Source organism: Echiichthys vipera, assembly GCF_963691815.1.
Source record: "Echiichthys vipera genome assembly, chromosome: 14".
NCBI lineage: Eukaryota > Metazoa > Chordata > Actinopteri > Perciformes > Trachinidae > Echiichthys > Echiichthys vipera.
The window spans coordinates 26149082-26168113 of NC_139839.1; the positions used below are offsets into that span (position 1 = coordinate 26149082).

At 41.8% G+C, this 19032-nt stretch overlaps 1 protein-coding gene across 1 annotated transcript in view; it reads left to right on the forward strand.

Moving 5' to 3' along the window:
- Positions 1–19032, forward strand: part of robo3 (roundabout, axon guidance receptor, homolog 3) — a gene marked incomplete at its 5' end in the record, with an annotated part of 198885 nt that overhangs the window by 133231 nt on the left and 46622 nt on the right. Inside the window, 4 exons of the mRNA XM_083926692.1 lie at positions 3836–3993; positions 4698–4818; positions 6683–6821; positions 8377–8504. Coding sequence (XP_083782818.1) covers positions 3836–3993; positions 4698–4818; positions 6683–6821; positions 8377–8504 — 546 coding nt within the window. The remainder of the gene's footprint in view (positions 1–3835; positions 3994–4697; positions 4819–6682; positions 6822–8376; positions 8505–19032) is intronic.

A 19032-nucleotide genomic window follows, 5' to 3' on the forward strand; every position in this document is an offset into this window, starting at 1 on the left:
ACTCAACGACTGTCATATGTATGTCTGACTGTCGTTGTATATATCAAAGTATGAATATTTTACATTTCCAGGGTTTCAGTCCAGTTCAGACATCTATATATCAAATGTATGCACTTGTGGTCCTTATCTCTTAGCCTGTGTGTTACTGTTTGTCTGTGCTCTGATTAAAGCTCACCGTTCAGGCCCAGTGGTGGGGATTACTCTGGCTTTGTTGAAGGGGTTTAAAGAAAGGGTCATAGTGCACCCACTTAATATGGGCCCCAAAGGGCCTCATGGGTAATTGCCAGTGCCTAATAAACTTCTAGCCTCTTTCTGCTTAGATCTGGAGAGTGCGGAGGGCAGAATGAGAAAGATCAGGGGCCCCTGGAGCCATGATCTCAGATTGGTGTGTGACAGGTCAGCGCTGCGGTCCTTTAACCCTGCCGCATGGTAATTCAGACCTGGGGAGCAGCGCACTACCCTATTTCCCTGCTCGCTTTGCGTGATGGGACAGGTTACTGAACAATTTAGTCAGGGTTTTGTAATCTGCTGTGAATAGTGATTGGGAGAAATGTCAGCAGAAGGTACAGATAAGGTCAGGGGTGTGGTTTGGCATATCATTCCAAGATTGGAAGGACCAATGGGATTTGGAGTGCCCCAAATGCACTGTGTCCCAGTAATTGGCCGTGAGGATAAGGGTCTGACTAATGCCATAAGTGGCAATTTGATCCCTCTAAGAGACACAAATAAAAAAGACAGCAACATAGTGATTCAGAAGCCCACGATGAATTGTGCAGACCTATTTTTTATCAGGGCAGAGCCGAGCACAGGCTTCTCAAGCTAATGAGGAAATGAAAAATATCCTCCTTAAACAGAGACATGACCTTGATTACAAACAAAACAGGCCGTTTTATCTCCTCACCTACACACCCATGTCCACGCTCATTCAAAGAGGACGCCGCACTATCTTGTCAAGAAGAGAAATTAGCCTTCACGGCATAAAGCCTGACATTGAGATACAATGCATTTTCCACACAAACAGGTATTTCAGATAAGGAAATGTCAGGAGTCTGAGTGTAAGTGTGGTCATATGGATGATGGATGGACACATATACAGTATAAGGATGGTGATGATAATAGTAAAGTCCTGTGCTGTCATTCGGGGAGGTCTGTTAATCAGATGAGGTGGTGATGCTCTCGTTTACATACCCACTCATGTGTAAAGACATACATGCATAAATAAAGTATACAAGGACATGTGTGCTGTACACATTCTGTGATGTATATATGAGGAGGCATTTACTGACAAACAATAACACATGCAAGTAGCTGCTTTACAAGGACATAAAATCATGTGGACAGGCAGAAAGTAAATATTTGCCTTTGTCCACTGGCGCCATGGAAGATGGAAGATGGCCCAGAGCATCCAGAAGTTTTACACTCTCATATTCCACTGCAGTAACAAACCATATATTCTCCTCTGTCCGGTCCTCAAGGCTTCGTGTATTAAGTGAATGTGTGAAACTAAGCTTTGACAACTATTCTGTATTAAATGAATTCTCTGGGCAAATGTATCAGCACCCTTGTGTATGCCATTGAAGACACATTTCAAAAGGACCACCTTGTGCATCAAATACATGTTAAATAAACTGCACAGGGATATTGGTCTTTTTCCTCAGGTTTGCATGGGGTTGGAATGAGTAGTAGATCATTCAACTCAAGAAGAAGTACTGTCACTTTTCTTACAGTACATATTGATATATAAATCTAATATGAGTGCACCTCATCCATCAGTCCACCTGACTATTCAGTGATGCTCTTTCAGGTTTCTCTAAGATTGTCCAATGAGGACAGAGTCTCAGATGTTAATGGAACAGCCTCATGATTTGACCACAGCCCTGTCACTGCACGCTGCAATTAGTTCTCATTTGTGCCTCAAAGTCTCTCTCATTCCCTTTGGCTCAATTGTTGGATGAGAGTTATACTTTTCAAAGCAACAAGTTTAAATCTCTGCACAATTACTTTGTTGTTCACAACTGATTCGAATTTCCGATTCATTCAAGCATGTGTGCAAAGAGAGTAAGTTCAATTGTCCACAATTTGCCAAAAGTGATGTCTTCATAACATCATGATCATGTCAAATTGTCCACTGAATTATCAAAATCCGTCAGACAAGGATGTGTATTTCATAAAATAATATTAATGTCAGCTTTATATTGGGACATTTTAAAGAAGCTTGCACATTGCCACAGGTGATATTATTGACAGCTTTTTATAGCGATTTTCAAAAGTCTGTGAAGAATGTAAACTAGGACACCGCTTTTTGACATGACTTGCACTTTTTAAGGTGAAGAAACTTATTTCTGTGTGCTCACCTCAAAAGCCCCTGCAGATCCTAGCACACTGAGGAGGAATATGATTGAGGACATGAGCGGAATTTCGTATAACGTATTATGAGATATATCAATATAATGTAAGAGAGTTTAGCCATACCTTCCTCTTGCATCAATTAATCATCCACCAACTCATTGATGTCCAATTCTCACATCTTCCCATAGCTTCAAAGGGAACTCTGTGGAATATTTGAGAGTAGGACTTTGATATCCCTGATAAGTGCTATTTTGAAAGTGCTGCTGCCCGACTTTCGACATTTCTTAATAAACGTGTAGAGAGATTGTGATGTGAAAAAGAATTTTGGGGGGAGCTGCTTTTCAAATCAGTTATGGTGTATTTTTGGGGGGGACGTTTGGGCGACAGAAACCTCACTGGTTTATCCCTTTTGTAAGTCCCTGGAGTGGCTGAGGCCAGACTTAGCCTGCAGGCATCCATGGCTTTGGCCTCTTCCTGATAGACGGGTGTTGTCAGTACATCATTCTACACTAGAAAACCGTCATCCACACCGGTAATCTGAAAGGTCACCAAGCTTTAGAGGCTGAAACGAGATAGAAAAAAGTCCAGTGCCTTCAGGTAACAGACACATCATGGTTTCTTTTGAATCTTTATTGAACATGTAATAATATAATAAAATAATAATACAAACTGAATAAAGCAAATGAGCAGCAGAAAGGAAAGCCAAAAAAGAAAAACAAGCAAATGGGATCCTCAGAATCCTAAGCGAGAGATACATGACTCAAATAATATAGTTCATGTTCGAAGGGATAGGAAGAAGTTAAAAACTTTTCTGGTCCGCCCCCCTCTTATTTTTATAATTATTTATAATTATTAATCATAAACAAAGTAAAGATTGGGTTTGAATCAGTCAGAGAAATCACAGCAAAACAATAACAGAGAAGTACAAGGGATAGACTCACTTAATTACTTATTTATAGTGGGTTCCTTCAGTCGATGTGACGTTTTTATTTGACCATCTATCCAAGTGTATTTTATATATGTGTATTTGCCAAGGTATTGTGTGTGTATGTAAGATTAAATAATTCATCGTGTGTGTGTGTGTGTGTGTGTGTGTGTGTGTGTGTGTGTGTGTGTGTGTGTGTGTGTGTGTGTGTGTGTGTGTGTGTGTGTGTGTGTGTGTGTGTGTGTGTGTGTGTGTGTGTGTGTGTGTGTGTGTGTGTGTGTGTGTGTGTGTGTGTGTGTGTGTGTGTGCTACAAGAGCCTTCATTATTGATGTACTGTGATGACACAAAGTCAATGAAAACCAAAGGGACACCATGTTAGATTCACAGTCCTACAGTATTAGTAGCAATGTCCTGCCTTGCTCTGTGTTATTCAGCTCAATGTCAGTACAAATTCAACCAGACTCCATGTATGCATAGTCGGATAAAGGAAAGTATCATCAACAAAGAGGTTTACCCATACTCTAACTCGTCTCTTCTCTTCTTCTCTGTCTTTTCCCCAGTTCTGAGGGATGACTTCCGTCAAACGCCCAGTGATGTGGTGGTAGCAGCAGGCGAGCCGGCTGTCATGGAGTGTATCCCCCCCAGAGGCCATCCTGAGCCCACTATCTCCTGGAAGAGAAACAACATTCGTGTCAATGACCGAGATGAGAGGATCACTGTAAGTTTTCTATAGAGTAGTATTCAGTAGCTGACCCCCCATTGTTTTAGGAGAAATATCATTAGACTTGTTTTTTGAACTTTTACATTTAATTTGCAAAAATAATAATATGTTTGCAACCTATGGGGTTTCGCATTATTATCTTCGAGTGTTTTTTATCATCCACTGACCAATCAACAATCTAGAGTTTTGATTATTGATGAGATTGATTCAAAATCAATCCAATTTCATCATTGTTCCTAATTGAAAAGCAGCAACACTATTGAACTGCATTGATTGTTGTTTAATTGAATCCTTCATGGCTGAGACCACCTTCTAAAAATAACTGACACAAACTTCAGAATACCATGAAACCTTGTTAACCTGCTGTATGGAAGTTTGCATTTGTGCGCTCACTCTGTGCCAGCATCAATGCATCTAGGTATTACAAACCGAGCAGGCAGTGGAAGATGTTTCTATGGCAATTGCCTGGAGCTAGAGCCACTGTTGAACAGTGTAAGAGGCAGCAGACGAGCCATCTGTCATGAACCACACTGAAAGTGAAGGGGAGGCCTCTCTCTTGACTAACATGCCTCAATATCCTGTTTCCAACCTCCTTCCATTTGTCTTCTCTCTCTCCCCCTCCTCCACCAAACCTCCTCCCTGTGGTACCTTTCATCCATCTCCTTCTGTGCCCCTCTCCTCCTCTTGCTCCTCATTTTCAGATGCGAGGAGGCAAGTTGATGATTTCCAACACCAGGAAAGGTGATGCTGGCATGTATGTGTGTGTCGGAACCAACATGGTTGGAGAGAAAGACAGTGATCCCGCTGAACTGGTGGTGTTTGGTGAGTCAGTTTTACTGCATCTCCTGAAATGGTCAACTGTATGGGAAATACAACAAGGGAATTCAAGTTTTCACATTACACATTTCTATGAACGTATGGTTAGTTTTGTATTACATAAAAACATATTTCAGGTGCAAAGATATGTATCTATAATAATAATAATAATAATAATAATGTTTATACAGTAAGTTGTGATAAAATATATTCACATTACAGTGTAAATAGTCTAAATTTAAGTTATTAGACTTTGTAAAAATGTATTTGACTTTATTAAATGCCCTCGACTATAAATTAGTCAAGGACATTTAATAATCCTGTAGAGCAGGCTCATCCAATGAGACATTTGTAATGGTTCTTATAGTAATCTTCACATAACACAAGTGTCCTCTGTTTTCTGCCTCTCTCTGGATTTATTTTTTCTTGGGCTGCACTTTCTGTCCTCAGCTGATGTTGTTGGAGAAGAAGATGAATGCTTCCCTCCCAGCTGCCCTTTGCTTTGCTCTCTTGACCTCTCTGCTTCTTTCCCTCTCTCTGATTCCTTGCTTTGCTCTCAGCAGAGCAGCAGCATAAGCGTCCTCAAAGTGTGTATTGATCCTAGGAAACGAATAGAAGATTGATATTTTCTTTTCAGTCCCACCAACCCCCCTCCTCCGCACCACCACCCAGATGCTGCTCCTTTTGCACATTGTGGTGCAACAGTAAACCATAACCCAGCGTGTAACACCTAATTTATCAATTTAAGCTTCCTAGAAATGCCTGGTCTGACACTTTCACTTATTTTTAATATTACTGCCATCTGTGAAATTTGCAAGACAATAGCAAGCGCACATCTGCGCTCATTTTTGCCGTATTAAAACTGATTTTGATCATGATAAGAGATTAAAATGCACATTTGTCTCCCTGGAAGTGAAATTGCGGTGTAAAATCATCCCAGGGTCTTTTTAGGCAAATTCAGTCGTCCAATAGGCCATCAAGACTTTTTTTGTGTATGAACTATTAACGTAGATTTTCCAGAAACATTACCCAGATCTCAGGGGTCAGATAGCAGGAGCGAGGGGGGAGCTTATGTGTAAAGCCAACTATCCTGCACCTTGAAGTGAAGAGAGACAGAATGGTTTGTGTTTGTATTTTTCCCGGCTGCGAAACAAAAATGAACGCTTACATCCCAGGAACTTTTCACAGACTGCCATTACTGTACGATGAGCGTGCTCTGATAAACCAGTGGATTATTGTTTTGAATCTGGACATTGAGACGCTGATGGAGACGCTGAGGGATTACCGTGTCTGCAGCAAACCACGTTTACGTGTTTCGCTGGAATAAATCATCAATGAGCTCCTTCCTTTTGGATTGTATTTGGTTATTGACTTGAATGGAGCAGCTGGTACCGGGGCCAGTAGGTAACACTCCCTTTTAATAAACTCTTTGTTAACAAACTATGTTGTTGGTGCTTCGGTTAATGTGTCAGGAATCTTCTCAAGCTACTGCAGAGGTTTGGTGTTATTTGGAGCAGTATTAGTGGTTAAAAAAGACATTTTAATGCGTCCAACTCAACGCCCCGAGCTTATCCATGTTAGCCGCGACAGGCTGTTAGCGACTCTACAGAAAAGCTACGTAAATAGTTCATGCACGAAGAAAATTGTCTCGATGGCTTATTTGATGACCCAATTTTCCTAAAAAGACCCTGGGATGATTCTACACCAAAATTTCACTTTAATGATGATGCCAAATCTTACCATGGTCACTGTCATATTTTCATCTACATCACAGTCATTGTCGCTACAACAATCTAATCACCCTGCAGGGGTTGTTTAAGATAAGTACAGCAAGCATTTTTACTCCTCTCTCCATCCTGTCTCATTTCAGAGAGGCCAGTGTTCACCAAACAGCCCGTGAACCAGGTGGTGTTGGCAGAAGATACGGTGGACTTCTTCTGCGAGGTGCACGGAGACCCAACTCCGACTGTCCGCTGGCGGAGAGAGGAGGGAGAGTTGCCCCGGGGCAGGTACGCTTGGAAGGGGGCTCATGTGTTGTCCGTTCAATGCACCGGTACCACCGTGGTCTCATCATACCAACAATACTTGCTGGTTGCCAGGGTGTCACTTAGCAACATATTACTTTTCTGGTCATTTCACTGATAATGTAACAGCTTCCAATTAGAGAGCAACTGCATGTATGCCTGCGTGTATGTTCTGTGATGAGGAAAGATTGAGAAATTGATTTGGAAAGATGTGTATCTGTGAGTGAATGTATTCCCACTGTGTTGATTAAAGCAAACACAATTTTTCACGTTGTTGAAGAGGACATGTTAGCCCCTGTTTCGGGATGATAAAGTAAAACAATTCCCAAATCCCATGGAACCATAATTATCCTCTTTCAAACAAGTAAATGTACAATTCCTGTCATTCTGAACATACAAAGTTATTCCAGGAATCATATAACGCAGGAGCTTGTGTTGGTATAGCTTTAAGAAACACATCAATTAAAGTGCTGTTAAGCTTGCTGTGTGCCTTTAAGACCGTAACAGTGTCAATAATGCCAGTGTTAGTCATGATAACAGTCATGATGTATTGCAGAGTAACACACTGACTGAGGTGTGTGAGATCCTTTGTGGATTGGACTGGATGAAACTTTAATGATCCCTCAGGTGGAATAGGGGGAAATGTTCCAGCAGGATTCAGATCTACACACGGTTTCTGACACTGTACAGGACAATAATCTGAGCTTTGTCAAACCACATCTCAAACAGTTTTCTCATGTGAACTCTAGACACGTCAGCACAGTGAGTGCAGAGTTTCACACATGCAGCACACAACAGGAGATTGTCTGTGGAAGATCCGTTCTCAATTACTAAACATTCCATTTGGTTTAGGTGAGGGGTGGTGCCTGGGTAGAGCAGAAGCGAGGACGTGATGCAGATTACACAGCAGTGGTGGAGCGGGTTTGATAATTTTGGTCATAAACAACAAAGTCTCTTGCCGTTCATTGAATTTGTCCGATGATTTTCGGAAGTTTCAGAAGTTCCCAAGTCTAGCCGTCTTTCTAATTTTTGTCGACGCCCTTATGCAAATCACTCCTCTTCTCCATCCTTGGAGGTTTGTTTTCTTCTGATATCGGGAAGAAATGGCAACACGCCCACTCGCTGTGAATACTAAACACAATGAGCTGCTCCCTCACACATGGGCTCACTCAGAGATGAAACGCTCTTTGTACTATGGAGCTGGGAGGGTAAACTCCATTTGATGTCTGATCCAGCTGATTTGGATTCTCACATACAGCTCCGCTGGGTTTGCAGGTTTGCAGTGCATGTGTGAAAGGGGCTTTATATGCCTTACACCAACTTATCAGATAGTAAAAGAAAGCAGCCTTGTTCCTATCCTGGTAACTACATTTTGCTTAGTTGCATTTTTCAGAGCTTTAATAGACCAGATCATTTTGCAGTTTGCTTGAAAAAAAAAGGAAATCCACCAAATAGAGTCTCTCCTCTCCCCCCCCCCCCCCCCCCCCCGAAGAAAAGTGATGCATTTTGTGCTAAATTGTGTGTGTCCATGTCTTTCCAGATTTGAGATCCGCAGTGACAACAGTCTGCGTCTGACCCAGGTGCGAGGTGAGGACGAGGGCACTTACACCTGCGTGTCAGAGAACAGCGTGGGCAAAGCCGAGGCATCAGGCACCCTGCAAGTGCACGGTAAGACATGAGCATGCATCGGAAATATTTCAGTAAAATTTCATCCCTGAGCTTGAATTGACTTTCTTGGTCAAGCTGACAGAGCCTGCTTGCTGTCATTATCTAGTTGTTTCAATTTGAATACAAGTGAACTGATTTGCAAAATGTGTAAATCATAAAAAGCAATTCTTCTTAGCAACTAATTTCCGTTAATATTATGTGTGAATAATGTGAAAAACAAAAAAAAAGGCCTGACTGACACAAAATCCAGTATGTTGTTGAATGTCTCATAGAACGTATTATTTTCTCAATGAAAGAAAGGTAGAAATCTGCCAACTAAAGAAGTCTTACCCTGCTTTATTTCAATACATTTCTTTCAACAAGTGAAACTTCAGTGGAGGCCATTCTGCACTGGCAGAACATTTGATTTTAACACGGAATACATGAGTAAATGATTTGCACAGATGGACAGTTTTGCTGTGATGCATCAAAAAAAAAACATCTCACCTACCAGAGTGCTCTCATTCTGAGTAATTACATTTTGTAGCTTTTGTGCAAGATTTTCCATCAAGTCAGTTTTCTCTTGAACATGTCAGACGCTATTATCGATGTTCAAAATGTTTGTATGATGTTGCAAGTGAGAAGTCAGGAAAATCAGTGAATAGCCATCCAGACAGACATTGTGGCTGGTTAAAACTCCCATATTATGCCACTGGTAATATGCTGTTGAGTGAAACTATATGACAGAAGAAGTAAAAATGGATTTTCAGTTCATTTCGAGCCTTCACACGTCATCCCTCTGGAGAGGGTTGAGATCAAGAAGTATTGAAATTGTGTTAGAACGAAGTCGGCTTCTTGAAGAGAGGCACTGGGAAGAGAAATCTGTCATTTGTGATGATAAAAGGGAATATTTAGAGTTTAACCCTCTAACAGTTAATTCTGTGAGCGGGCCCTCCAGTATGTACTTTCACTACTGTCAACACACATATGCTCACATAATATATCCACGTGCATGTACTGACAAACAGACAAAACACACGCACATGCACAAACCCCTATTACTAATAGAATTGTGCAGCAGAATGAAGAAGTCATTCCCAGCAGCAGCTGTTAGGCAAATGGAGATTGATTGTGGGTTGTGCATGCAGCGCAATTTCAGGGATAATAAGAACCCCCCCTTGTACAAAAGCACAGATCAATCAGAAGCCAAACTCTTATCTTCACCTGTATGTCCACATTCAGTTCATCATTCCTCCTCCCCTGCGTCCACTCTTCCTTTCTTTTGGGACCACTTTATTAAAACAGCAGATAATTCACATTCAGTGATTATTCATTCTGAACAGACCTGAGTGGCTACGGTGCTCCAAAGTTTCACTCTGTCTTGTTGAAATATTTCATCTTGTATTACCATACATTATGAGCTCATCATCTCATTCTCATTCATCTTTCTTTTCCTCTTTTCTTTTCCACCCCTTTCTGCATCACTCCATCGCAGTGGACCCATCCAGTAAGTATTCCATTTCATCCCATCTTGTGTGTGTGTGTGTGTGTGTGTGTGTGTGTGTGTGTGTGTGTGTGTGTGTGTGTGTGTGTGTGTGTGTGTGTGTGTGTGTGTGTGTGTGTGTGTGTGTGTGTGTGTGTGTGTGTGTGTGTGTGTGTGTGTGTGTGTGTGTGTGTGTGTGTGTGTGTGTGTGTGTGTGTGTGTGTGTGTGTGTCTGTGTGTGTGTGTGTGTGTGTGTGTGTGTGTGTGTGTGTGTCTGTGTGTGTGTGTGTGTGTGTGTGTCTGTGTGTGTGTGTGTGTGTGTGTCTGTCTGTGAGCGAGAGAGAGACAGAGTCATACAGATACAGACATTTAGGTTGCCATGTTGGAGGCAAATCCCCCATTACCCTTGTTGCTTTTTTGCCAATTAGGAATAAAAGAATAGCATTTAAGTATCTCTGGAAATGCTGCAGTAGATTTTAACAACTTCAGAGGAGCTTTTTTGAATACATTAAACAGGAATAAAAAGGTTACTACGCTGACTAAAATTGTGCTGAAGTAATATACCGATTAATAACACATGCTCTGACAATGTAATTTTCTCTTTGGGAAAATAGTGCCTCTATATTTTGAAATATGGTAATTTTACAGAGCAGTGTTTTTTGACTTCTGACAAACTCATCACACAACTGCTGCTTGGTCCAGATATCGTTTCCTCATGTTTTGTGTACTTTGGTGATTAAATGGCAAATAACAAAATGAATAATATCCCTGACTTCACAATGCTGAGTGAAGTTTAGAAAGAATGGAGACAAAAGACACAGTAGGAGTCCTTCCTCCTCCTCTGTCCTCCCTGTGCACAGATGATTGACTGACTGCAGGGAGCGCTGATAAAGACGAGGAGCTGCTCTGTCTCAACCACCTTTCTCTAAACCGGCAAACTAAGCTAAACACTAAGTTTAGCTAGTTTATACCTCGATAACACAATTTCTAGTAATTCAATAAATATAGTCTATATCAACTATATCCACATGGTTGAGCCTGTTTTTGTACACTTCTGTGTGAATTTAATGAGTAACAAAGGAAAAATTCTGAGTATTTTCTTATTTTATGAAGAACTTTAGTGCATAATATAAACTCACATAATTCACATCAGATATTCTGAAAAAAGTGAGATAGTATGTGCTTGTTATTTAAGCAGTAGCTCAAGACAGGCTGTGGTATGTTGGGATGATATCACGACTAAGGGGTGTTGTTCTGCCAGATGTGAAGCCCTCTTAACAAAAATCACCCATAAAGCATTGTTCTTACAAAGAAATAGGCCCTCCTAATTTAGCCCTGTCAACTTAACCAAGCGTAGCCTAGTATTAGCGTAGCTTGTAGACATCGTGAGGTTTCTGAAACTGAATATATACAACACATAAAGCTGCTTTGCTAGGTCCATCATGTTGTAACTAAGATATCGGCTTAAAAAAATATATTTTTTCAATGGACGGATTTAAGCAACACTGTTTCTACTGCCCATTGAGTCAGCCAGTCAACTTTAGCTAATGTTAGCTCGCAGACATCATGAAGTTTCTCAAACTAGATAAATGCCGCACATAAAAACAATAAACCGCTTTGCTAGCTCAATCTTGTTTTAACTAAGATATCTAAAAAATAATTCTGTGGACAAATGTAGCTACTATGTCAGTGAACATGTAGAATCAGCTTAAGCTAAAGATAGCCCTCTGTCACCACCATGGCACCGACACACTAGTACAGCTGATAACAGAGAGCATTGTTAGAAATAAGGAAAACCAGTCACTTTATAAATATGTTGTAAAAAACAAGTTGAAATGTTAATGTTGAAATCGTCTGCAAGTTTACGTTTAAGTCCCTACAATGTATTCAAAGATTAAATCTGAGTGATATAGAATTGTGACAAGGAATTGGACGTCATAGCAGTGATATGGGAGTTTTATCACAGCTAACAATCAATCAAGTCTCTTGATTGGAGCCATCCGGTTTATATCATCAATTTAGACGACTCGATTGTGTATCACGATATCTTGATATATTATTAAATCACAATACATTTCAATTGAAAGATGATGAATGGTGATATTGAATTATCGCCCAGCCCTATTTACATGTTAATGCTTGTTTAACAGCTGTATTGATTGGCTTTTTATTGCACTATGGTAACAAGCGTAGTGGAAGAGGTCAGCCCGGACACAGAGAGCAGAGGATATGCTGCAGTGGAACGTCTGAGAATATCAATACTGCAGTCTTTAATAATCTAGCCTTGGGGCCCGTTTTGGTACCTATACCTATTATCACATTCATGAATTTATTTGTAAACACATTTGTATTTGTGTGTGTGAGAAGGCCACCTTTATAGTGTGCTCCAGTGTGAGGAGATTATATACCCTTAAACTAATTCACACTTCCAACATCCCTCAGAGCTGATTGTCCCAAGACCAGCCCAAAGCATTCCGTCCTAAGCGTGCGATTGATTCGAAATGAACGGCAGTCAATAAACAACAGCTGTAAACGCCATAGAGGACTATCAGCACCTGTTCATTTCCAAAGAACAACAGCCAATGTTGAAACAACGGCACTCACTCACTTAGTGACAGACTTTCATGTTTATAGGGCTGACCTTGCATTGCCATTGGCCAACCATAAATACCAAAGCCACGAAAGTAGACTGTTTTACCATGGAAGTGAAAATATTGTTTCTTCACCATAATATATTACAGCGTACCAGTTTTTCAGTGGCATTCCTGGAAGGCAAACTTGTATTAGAGGAAAGAAATGACATTCTTTTCAGGAATCTAAGGAATCTGATGTTACTTTTCCACGGTCACACCAACAAAAATGGAATAAAGACTAGTGAGCGTAAATGTTGGGTTTCAGAAACAGTTTAAGCAACACGACAAAGAGTGTGTTTGGAAAGTGTGGTCATTGTGTGTATCTGTGGATTTCGACTTCACTGTGCATCTGTATTTCTGAAAGGGTGTTAATGCTTTAAAGGCTGACATTCTAACATTTCATCTTTTTCCGCCTCTCAGTCACTTAACATATGCTTAGGCAGAGGCAATTGAGAGGGATGAAATAACCCTTTTAAGCTGACACATTGGCAGAGGGCATCAATACATTTATGTCCATTAGAGAAACTACTCTCTGTAGCAGAGGTTTGGGCAAATATGGGCAAGAAACCCACATTAGTTCACAATACATGAAACCAAATTATCTAACACACGTTTGACTCTAGTATTGAGTCTTACATCAGTTCAAAACAAAGAATCAACCAAAGAGGTTGTCTCCAATACTGTTTGAGGGAAGCCTTTTTCACACATGAACTCCGGACAATGTCAGGAGAATCTATGAGAGGTCTGTGTCCGGACCTGAATCTCTTTCACACAGGCAGCCCACAACGGGAGATTTTCTTTGTCGGATGCGTTCTCACTTACTGTAAATACTTGATTAAGGCAAGGGGTGGCACCTAGCAAGAGCAGGATGTTTAGGGGATTAATTTTGTCATAAACAACAACAACAACAACAACATCAAAATGTCTTTTGGCGTTCATTGAATTTGACTGCAGACAGAAACTCCTGAATATTGACATCGCTGCAGTTCAACAATTTTGTTGCCGTCTTTGTGTGAATCACCCCTTTTCTTCATAGCGTTTTCTTTCATCAACACACTCACTCGTTCACTGTGAATTCTCCGTAAAATGAGCAGTTGTATGCACACACTCAGAGAATAAACATTCTTTGTACTAGGCTGGCAGGGTAAAGGCCTGTTGGGTTTGGACATTTTCATTCTCATATACAGCTCCGCCAGGTGACGTCTAGATACTTTCAGTTTGCAGTGCATGTGTGAAAGGGGCTTTAGTGGTCTATATCTTTTCATATGTAGGCCCAGGTCTTTACTGGGTTCAAAGAAGTGCCATTTTAAAAGTCAAAATATCAATCCTCCACACAGCTTGCGCCCTAATACTTGAAATAATGTTTTTTTACAGCCACATGCACGCCCGGCCAGACTGTCGATCATGACCAAGCCCCTGCCACAGCGACTTTCTAATTGATCCAGTAAGGAAGTGCCAAAAACTGCAGTTTTCTGAGTGTCCACTAGGAGAAGTTGTCACAATAGAGCAGTTTCTCATTGACCCCCATGTTAAACAGGCCGTTTTCACAGCATAATTAAACCTGTTTAAGGCCTGGGACAAAATAACACTCTAGTCTGTTTGTTTAGGTCATATCTCCATGACAACCCTGAAGGGGTGAATTTTTTTGTACCAGACTAGTTTTTATTTTATTGGAGGTTAAAGTCTTTGAATAATTAGGGGCGTGACCTCTTGAGTGACAGCTAGCCTCTGGCCCTCACTTCTCCTCGGAGGTAAACGTCAGCAAGATGGACGTGTCTCCCTCCCCCAACATCACATACATGCCCTTTTTTGGTAAAAGGAAATAAGGCAAAGTCAAAGTCTGACAAGATGGTGACTCCCGTAGGAGAGGACCATTGGATCAAGCTGAGAGAACGGACCCCGATTTTTTTATACAGTCTATGGTTATGACATCACCAGAGAGAAACAGAGAAACTCAGTCTACAACACAACACACACAGAGGGAGAGTGACACCATTCTCTGCTCAGGACACCATTACGACACGGTGTGTTTACATAGAAGATATTTGTTTCTGGCTATATTAATGTTCTGTATGTTCAGTACAGCCCCTAAAGACTCAAGATTAAACAAAATGACCTCTGGGAAGTTAGCGTACTAAAGTAATACAATATAATATTCAGAGAAGAGCAAGTGCAATGTTGCTAATAAATAAATAGGTGGGGTGTGCCCAATCACTGAAATTAAGCCACAACAATCACAAAAACACAGAAAATGTCAGAGGGCCAAAAGGAGAACGTGAACATTTCCCCTCATCAGGCTGGGTGCATGTTAGGGCGCACTCACACTGTCGTTCTGTTCCGGGCCAAAACCGTTTTTTCAGCTAAAGCCTAGTACGTTTAAGCAGTGTGAGTGCACCCGTTCCGCGCATAACAGCCGACAGCGCCCACGGCCCGCTTGAAAGAGGTGGGCTTTAGCGGAGCAGTTTGCACATGTACGAGCACGAGCGTGCGCACGTGTACAAGCACGAGCACGAGCCCTACGGCAGTAGCGTTATGTGCTCCTGTTCGGACATAGAAAATAGAGGGACGGACCATGCGCGGACATTTAACAACAACAACAATGGCGGTGAAAGGTTCACGTTGATGTGATGCGGAGGTGGAGTGTTTACTGCAGATTTGGTCGGATGAAAATATTCGAAAACAGTTGACAAGATGCACAAAAACTCTGAGGTCTGTGGAAAGATTTGTAAACAAAGCCACACACACGCGATCAATGCGTGTGACGTTACGCCGTGATGGCGTATGGACAGCAAGAAGCATTGGCCGAGGCCCTGGCAGTGTGAGTACAAACGGGGCTGGGGCGCGGGGGGAGAGGGAGGGGGGACAAGTACCCTAAAGCCCGGGTCGCGGTGCGGAAGGACAGTGTGAGTGCGCCCTTAGATGGTGTTACCTGACCAGGATTTCCCTATTGACATATGTCAGAATAACAAATGAGCTTGTTCTATCACTGCCACTACAAGAACTCAGACTAACATATCAAGCATGCCTAGTAACAGTCAGGACATCCTTTTGCTTCCCAGCCTAGTTGCTTCCTGTAGTCACTGAGCACCAAAGTAAAACTTTATTTGCTTCGTATTACACTGGTATGCTTACTAAATTACAAAACAGGACTTAATACAGTTGCGGCTGCTGATCTTTCAGGGAGGGGAAGCTCATTTTCCATATATGTAAATTCTACCCTTCGTTCCTTTTCAAGAAAATGATCTGTGACCTTGTCGTACCAACTAGGCGTCTTTTCCAGGGACTTGACCAATGTCCTCTCAATGGCCAGCAGAGCTAGGCTGCTTAAACGGCCTTGGCCCAGCTGGAGCTGCTGCACCAGGCTACTGTGAAGTCTGGGGGATCGGTAAAGTCTCCGGATCAGTTCAGAACAACGGAATGAAAAACTTGGAAAATGCTCCACTGGATGTTTATTCTTCAAGATCGCTGATTCGTTCGTTTAGTTGTCAATCAAAAAAGGATTCCGCCTCAGACAGCTCATCCAATCATCATGCAGAAGCCGAGCGTCCGGTGTCGCAAGCCCACTGTCCCATAGACCACCAGAGATGCTGAGCATCTGATTGGCGGGACAAGGCCCAGCATTTATCCAATGAGTGTCTAGTTTGGCTGAAGTGGAACAACCCGCTCTATGCTTCCCAATTGAAGTCAGTAGAAGCTGAGCATCCGACTTTGTAAAGCGCTGTGGAGGTGTGGGGATGAATGAGAAGGAAGTTGCCCCGGTTACCTGTGATAAGGAGCTGATTCTGAACAAAAGATGAAGGCTTTCTAGCGTGTATTTAGTCAATGAAATGTACACACAGCAGTACATATTTCACCACCTTTTTTGGGGGTTTTTGGTGACATTTTAGGGGAAGCTGAGCTTCTCTTGCAGTGTTGTCACTGACTTGATATGTATTCAGACAACATGAGTCTTGAGTCAATCCTGTCTGTAAATATGCTGCCAGCCTTTGAGAAAAAATAAGCAAGGATGGGAAAGAAAAAATAAGAAAATGGTAGAGGGAAGGAACACATTTGTGAGTTATACACATTTAGATGAATAATTCTTTACATATTGTATTTTCAGACAGGAGGCAGGGAGACCTTCATTTTGAACCTTATGCTTTCAGCTACCCTGTGGGGAGGGTTAACTTCTCTTTCCTGCCTGTGGGTGCTTAGACAAAAAGCAAGAATTACAGCACTGCTTCTATAACTTCTACTCAGTCTATTTCAAGCTGTACCAAACCCTATAATTTATATATTGATGTTGGAAAATAGGCAGGAGTTCTGGGCACAAAGGTCCCACTCCAAATTAAAGAGATGAATTATGATCCATCTATAATACATTATGCTGAGGAAATAACCTCCTCCTCACTCATCATTTCATAAAGCAAACGGCATCAGGAAAAACTGTGTGTGTTTGTGTGTGAGAAAGAGATGGTTTATACGAAAGGATGAGGCTGAATGCAGCATCAGCATCAGCAGCGTGAGAGTGTGTTTACTCAAGCGTACGTGTGTGAAACAGGCTGTCTGCATCAGTGTGGGACTGTGACAGCTGCCTGTCACATCGTTGCCCCTGAGAGACTCCTGCTGTGTGTGTGTGTGTGTGTGTGTGTGTGTGTGTGTGTGTGTGTGTGTGTGTGTGTGTGTGTGTGTGTGTGTGTGTGTGTGTGTGTGTGTGTGTGTGTGTGTGTGTGTGTGTGTGTGTGTGTGTGTGTGTGTGTGTGTGTGTGTGTGTGTGTGTGTGTGTGTGTGTGTGTGTGTGTGTGTGTGTGTGTGTGTGGGTGGTTTGGTGGTAAGCACTTTGTCTGCCTTTGCTATGTGATTGAGCAACACACCGTGTTCGTACAACAGCAGTGGAACAAATTGCACTGTGATCTGTGTTATTGGGAACACAGTCTGTGGTGAGCAGCTGAGCCGGCTGAAACATTTGTCTTTTCTATTTTGTTCATGACGGTCTTCCTTTTACTATGTTCCTTCCAAAAACTTTAAACTTAACCCTATCGTGTGTTAAGTTTAGGGAAGACTGTGCTTATGGCAAATTAAGGGTTGAGTAAAGGAATAGTTAACCCAAAAACAATATAAATTGTGTACAGAAAAAGATTGCTATGGAATGGCGTTAAAGAGAATGGAACATGAAAAATGAAAGCATATTTGTGCAAGGAGGCTGAACAAAAGATAGCAAAAAAATAGTTTTAAATCATACGGGAAAATTCCCGTGCAACATTATCCAAAGCCCCTTTCACAATGCCTGTGAGTTGCAGGGCTTTTGCACCGTTATTACGCCCTACCGTCCCACTGTAAAAGGCATGGAGGTGGAATGGGGGGAAGGATCCATCCACCATCTCTTCCCCTCTCTGTTTTCCCTCGCTCCCTTTTTCAAACACACACTCAGAGGTTCTACGATCTTTAAACTTTAAACTTTAAATGGCCAAATTAAAAAGTTGCAGGATTTAAGAGAACATTTAATCACACACACAAGAAGAGTGGGTTGTCCACTCTGCCACTCTCTCCGTTCGAGAGATCCGCGGTTCGATCCCCAGGTTCCCCGGTCTGCATGTCGAACTGTCCTTGGTCAAGACACTGAACCCCGTGCTGCGCATGGGTGTGTAAAAGTAGTGTGAATGTTTAGATTGGATAAGATGGTATGTAGATGTCCACCAAGTAGTGTGAAAGCACCTTGAGTAGTCAGAAGACTAGAAAGGAGCTATAGAAGTACAAGTCCATTTGCCATAAACTTGCAGTCCATGTTTATTTTTTCTTCCTCCTGGCATGTTAGCCTTGGTATGTGTTGTCAGCTATCCAGCATATAAAAGAAGTCTCCAGGCACCTTTAAATTCCTTTCTCAAGTGTTCCATTCTTTATTTAGACATTTCCCAATTTACCTCCCTCACACTGCCCCCCCGCAGTTATCAGATTATATGCCATTTCTGCAGGTTCGGCTATATATTTTATAAAATTGGAAAGTGCAGGTTCCGTGGTGTTTGATAAGCAGTGACAGTCTTTTGGCCTTTTTTAAGGGCTCTTTGAACAACCAAAGCTGTCATACCTAAAAGCTAGCAGCAGAATACTAAATTACTGTACGAGCGACATGCTGTGCAAATAGCTTCCATGACATGCAGGCATTGTTTGCTGATTTTTGTCATGTATATTTCAGTTGCTCTGTTACAATCCATCTCCCTGTTGAGGATGCTGATGTTTCTCCCTGCCCCAAATCTAAAGCTCAGTGTCGCGCCGAGTGCACCCATTATTGCTAATTATTTATTACAGCCTCAGGCAACGTGCCGGCTTGCCTCTTCAAATCAAACATTGTTATTCTCTAGACAGGGCTGTGTAGCACACCAAAAAAACGGCATTTTAATAGCCTGAATATTCCAAGCTGTCACTGAATTTGGGTCAAAGTTATGGCATTGTGTCA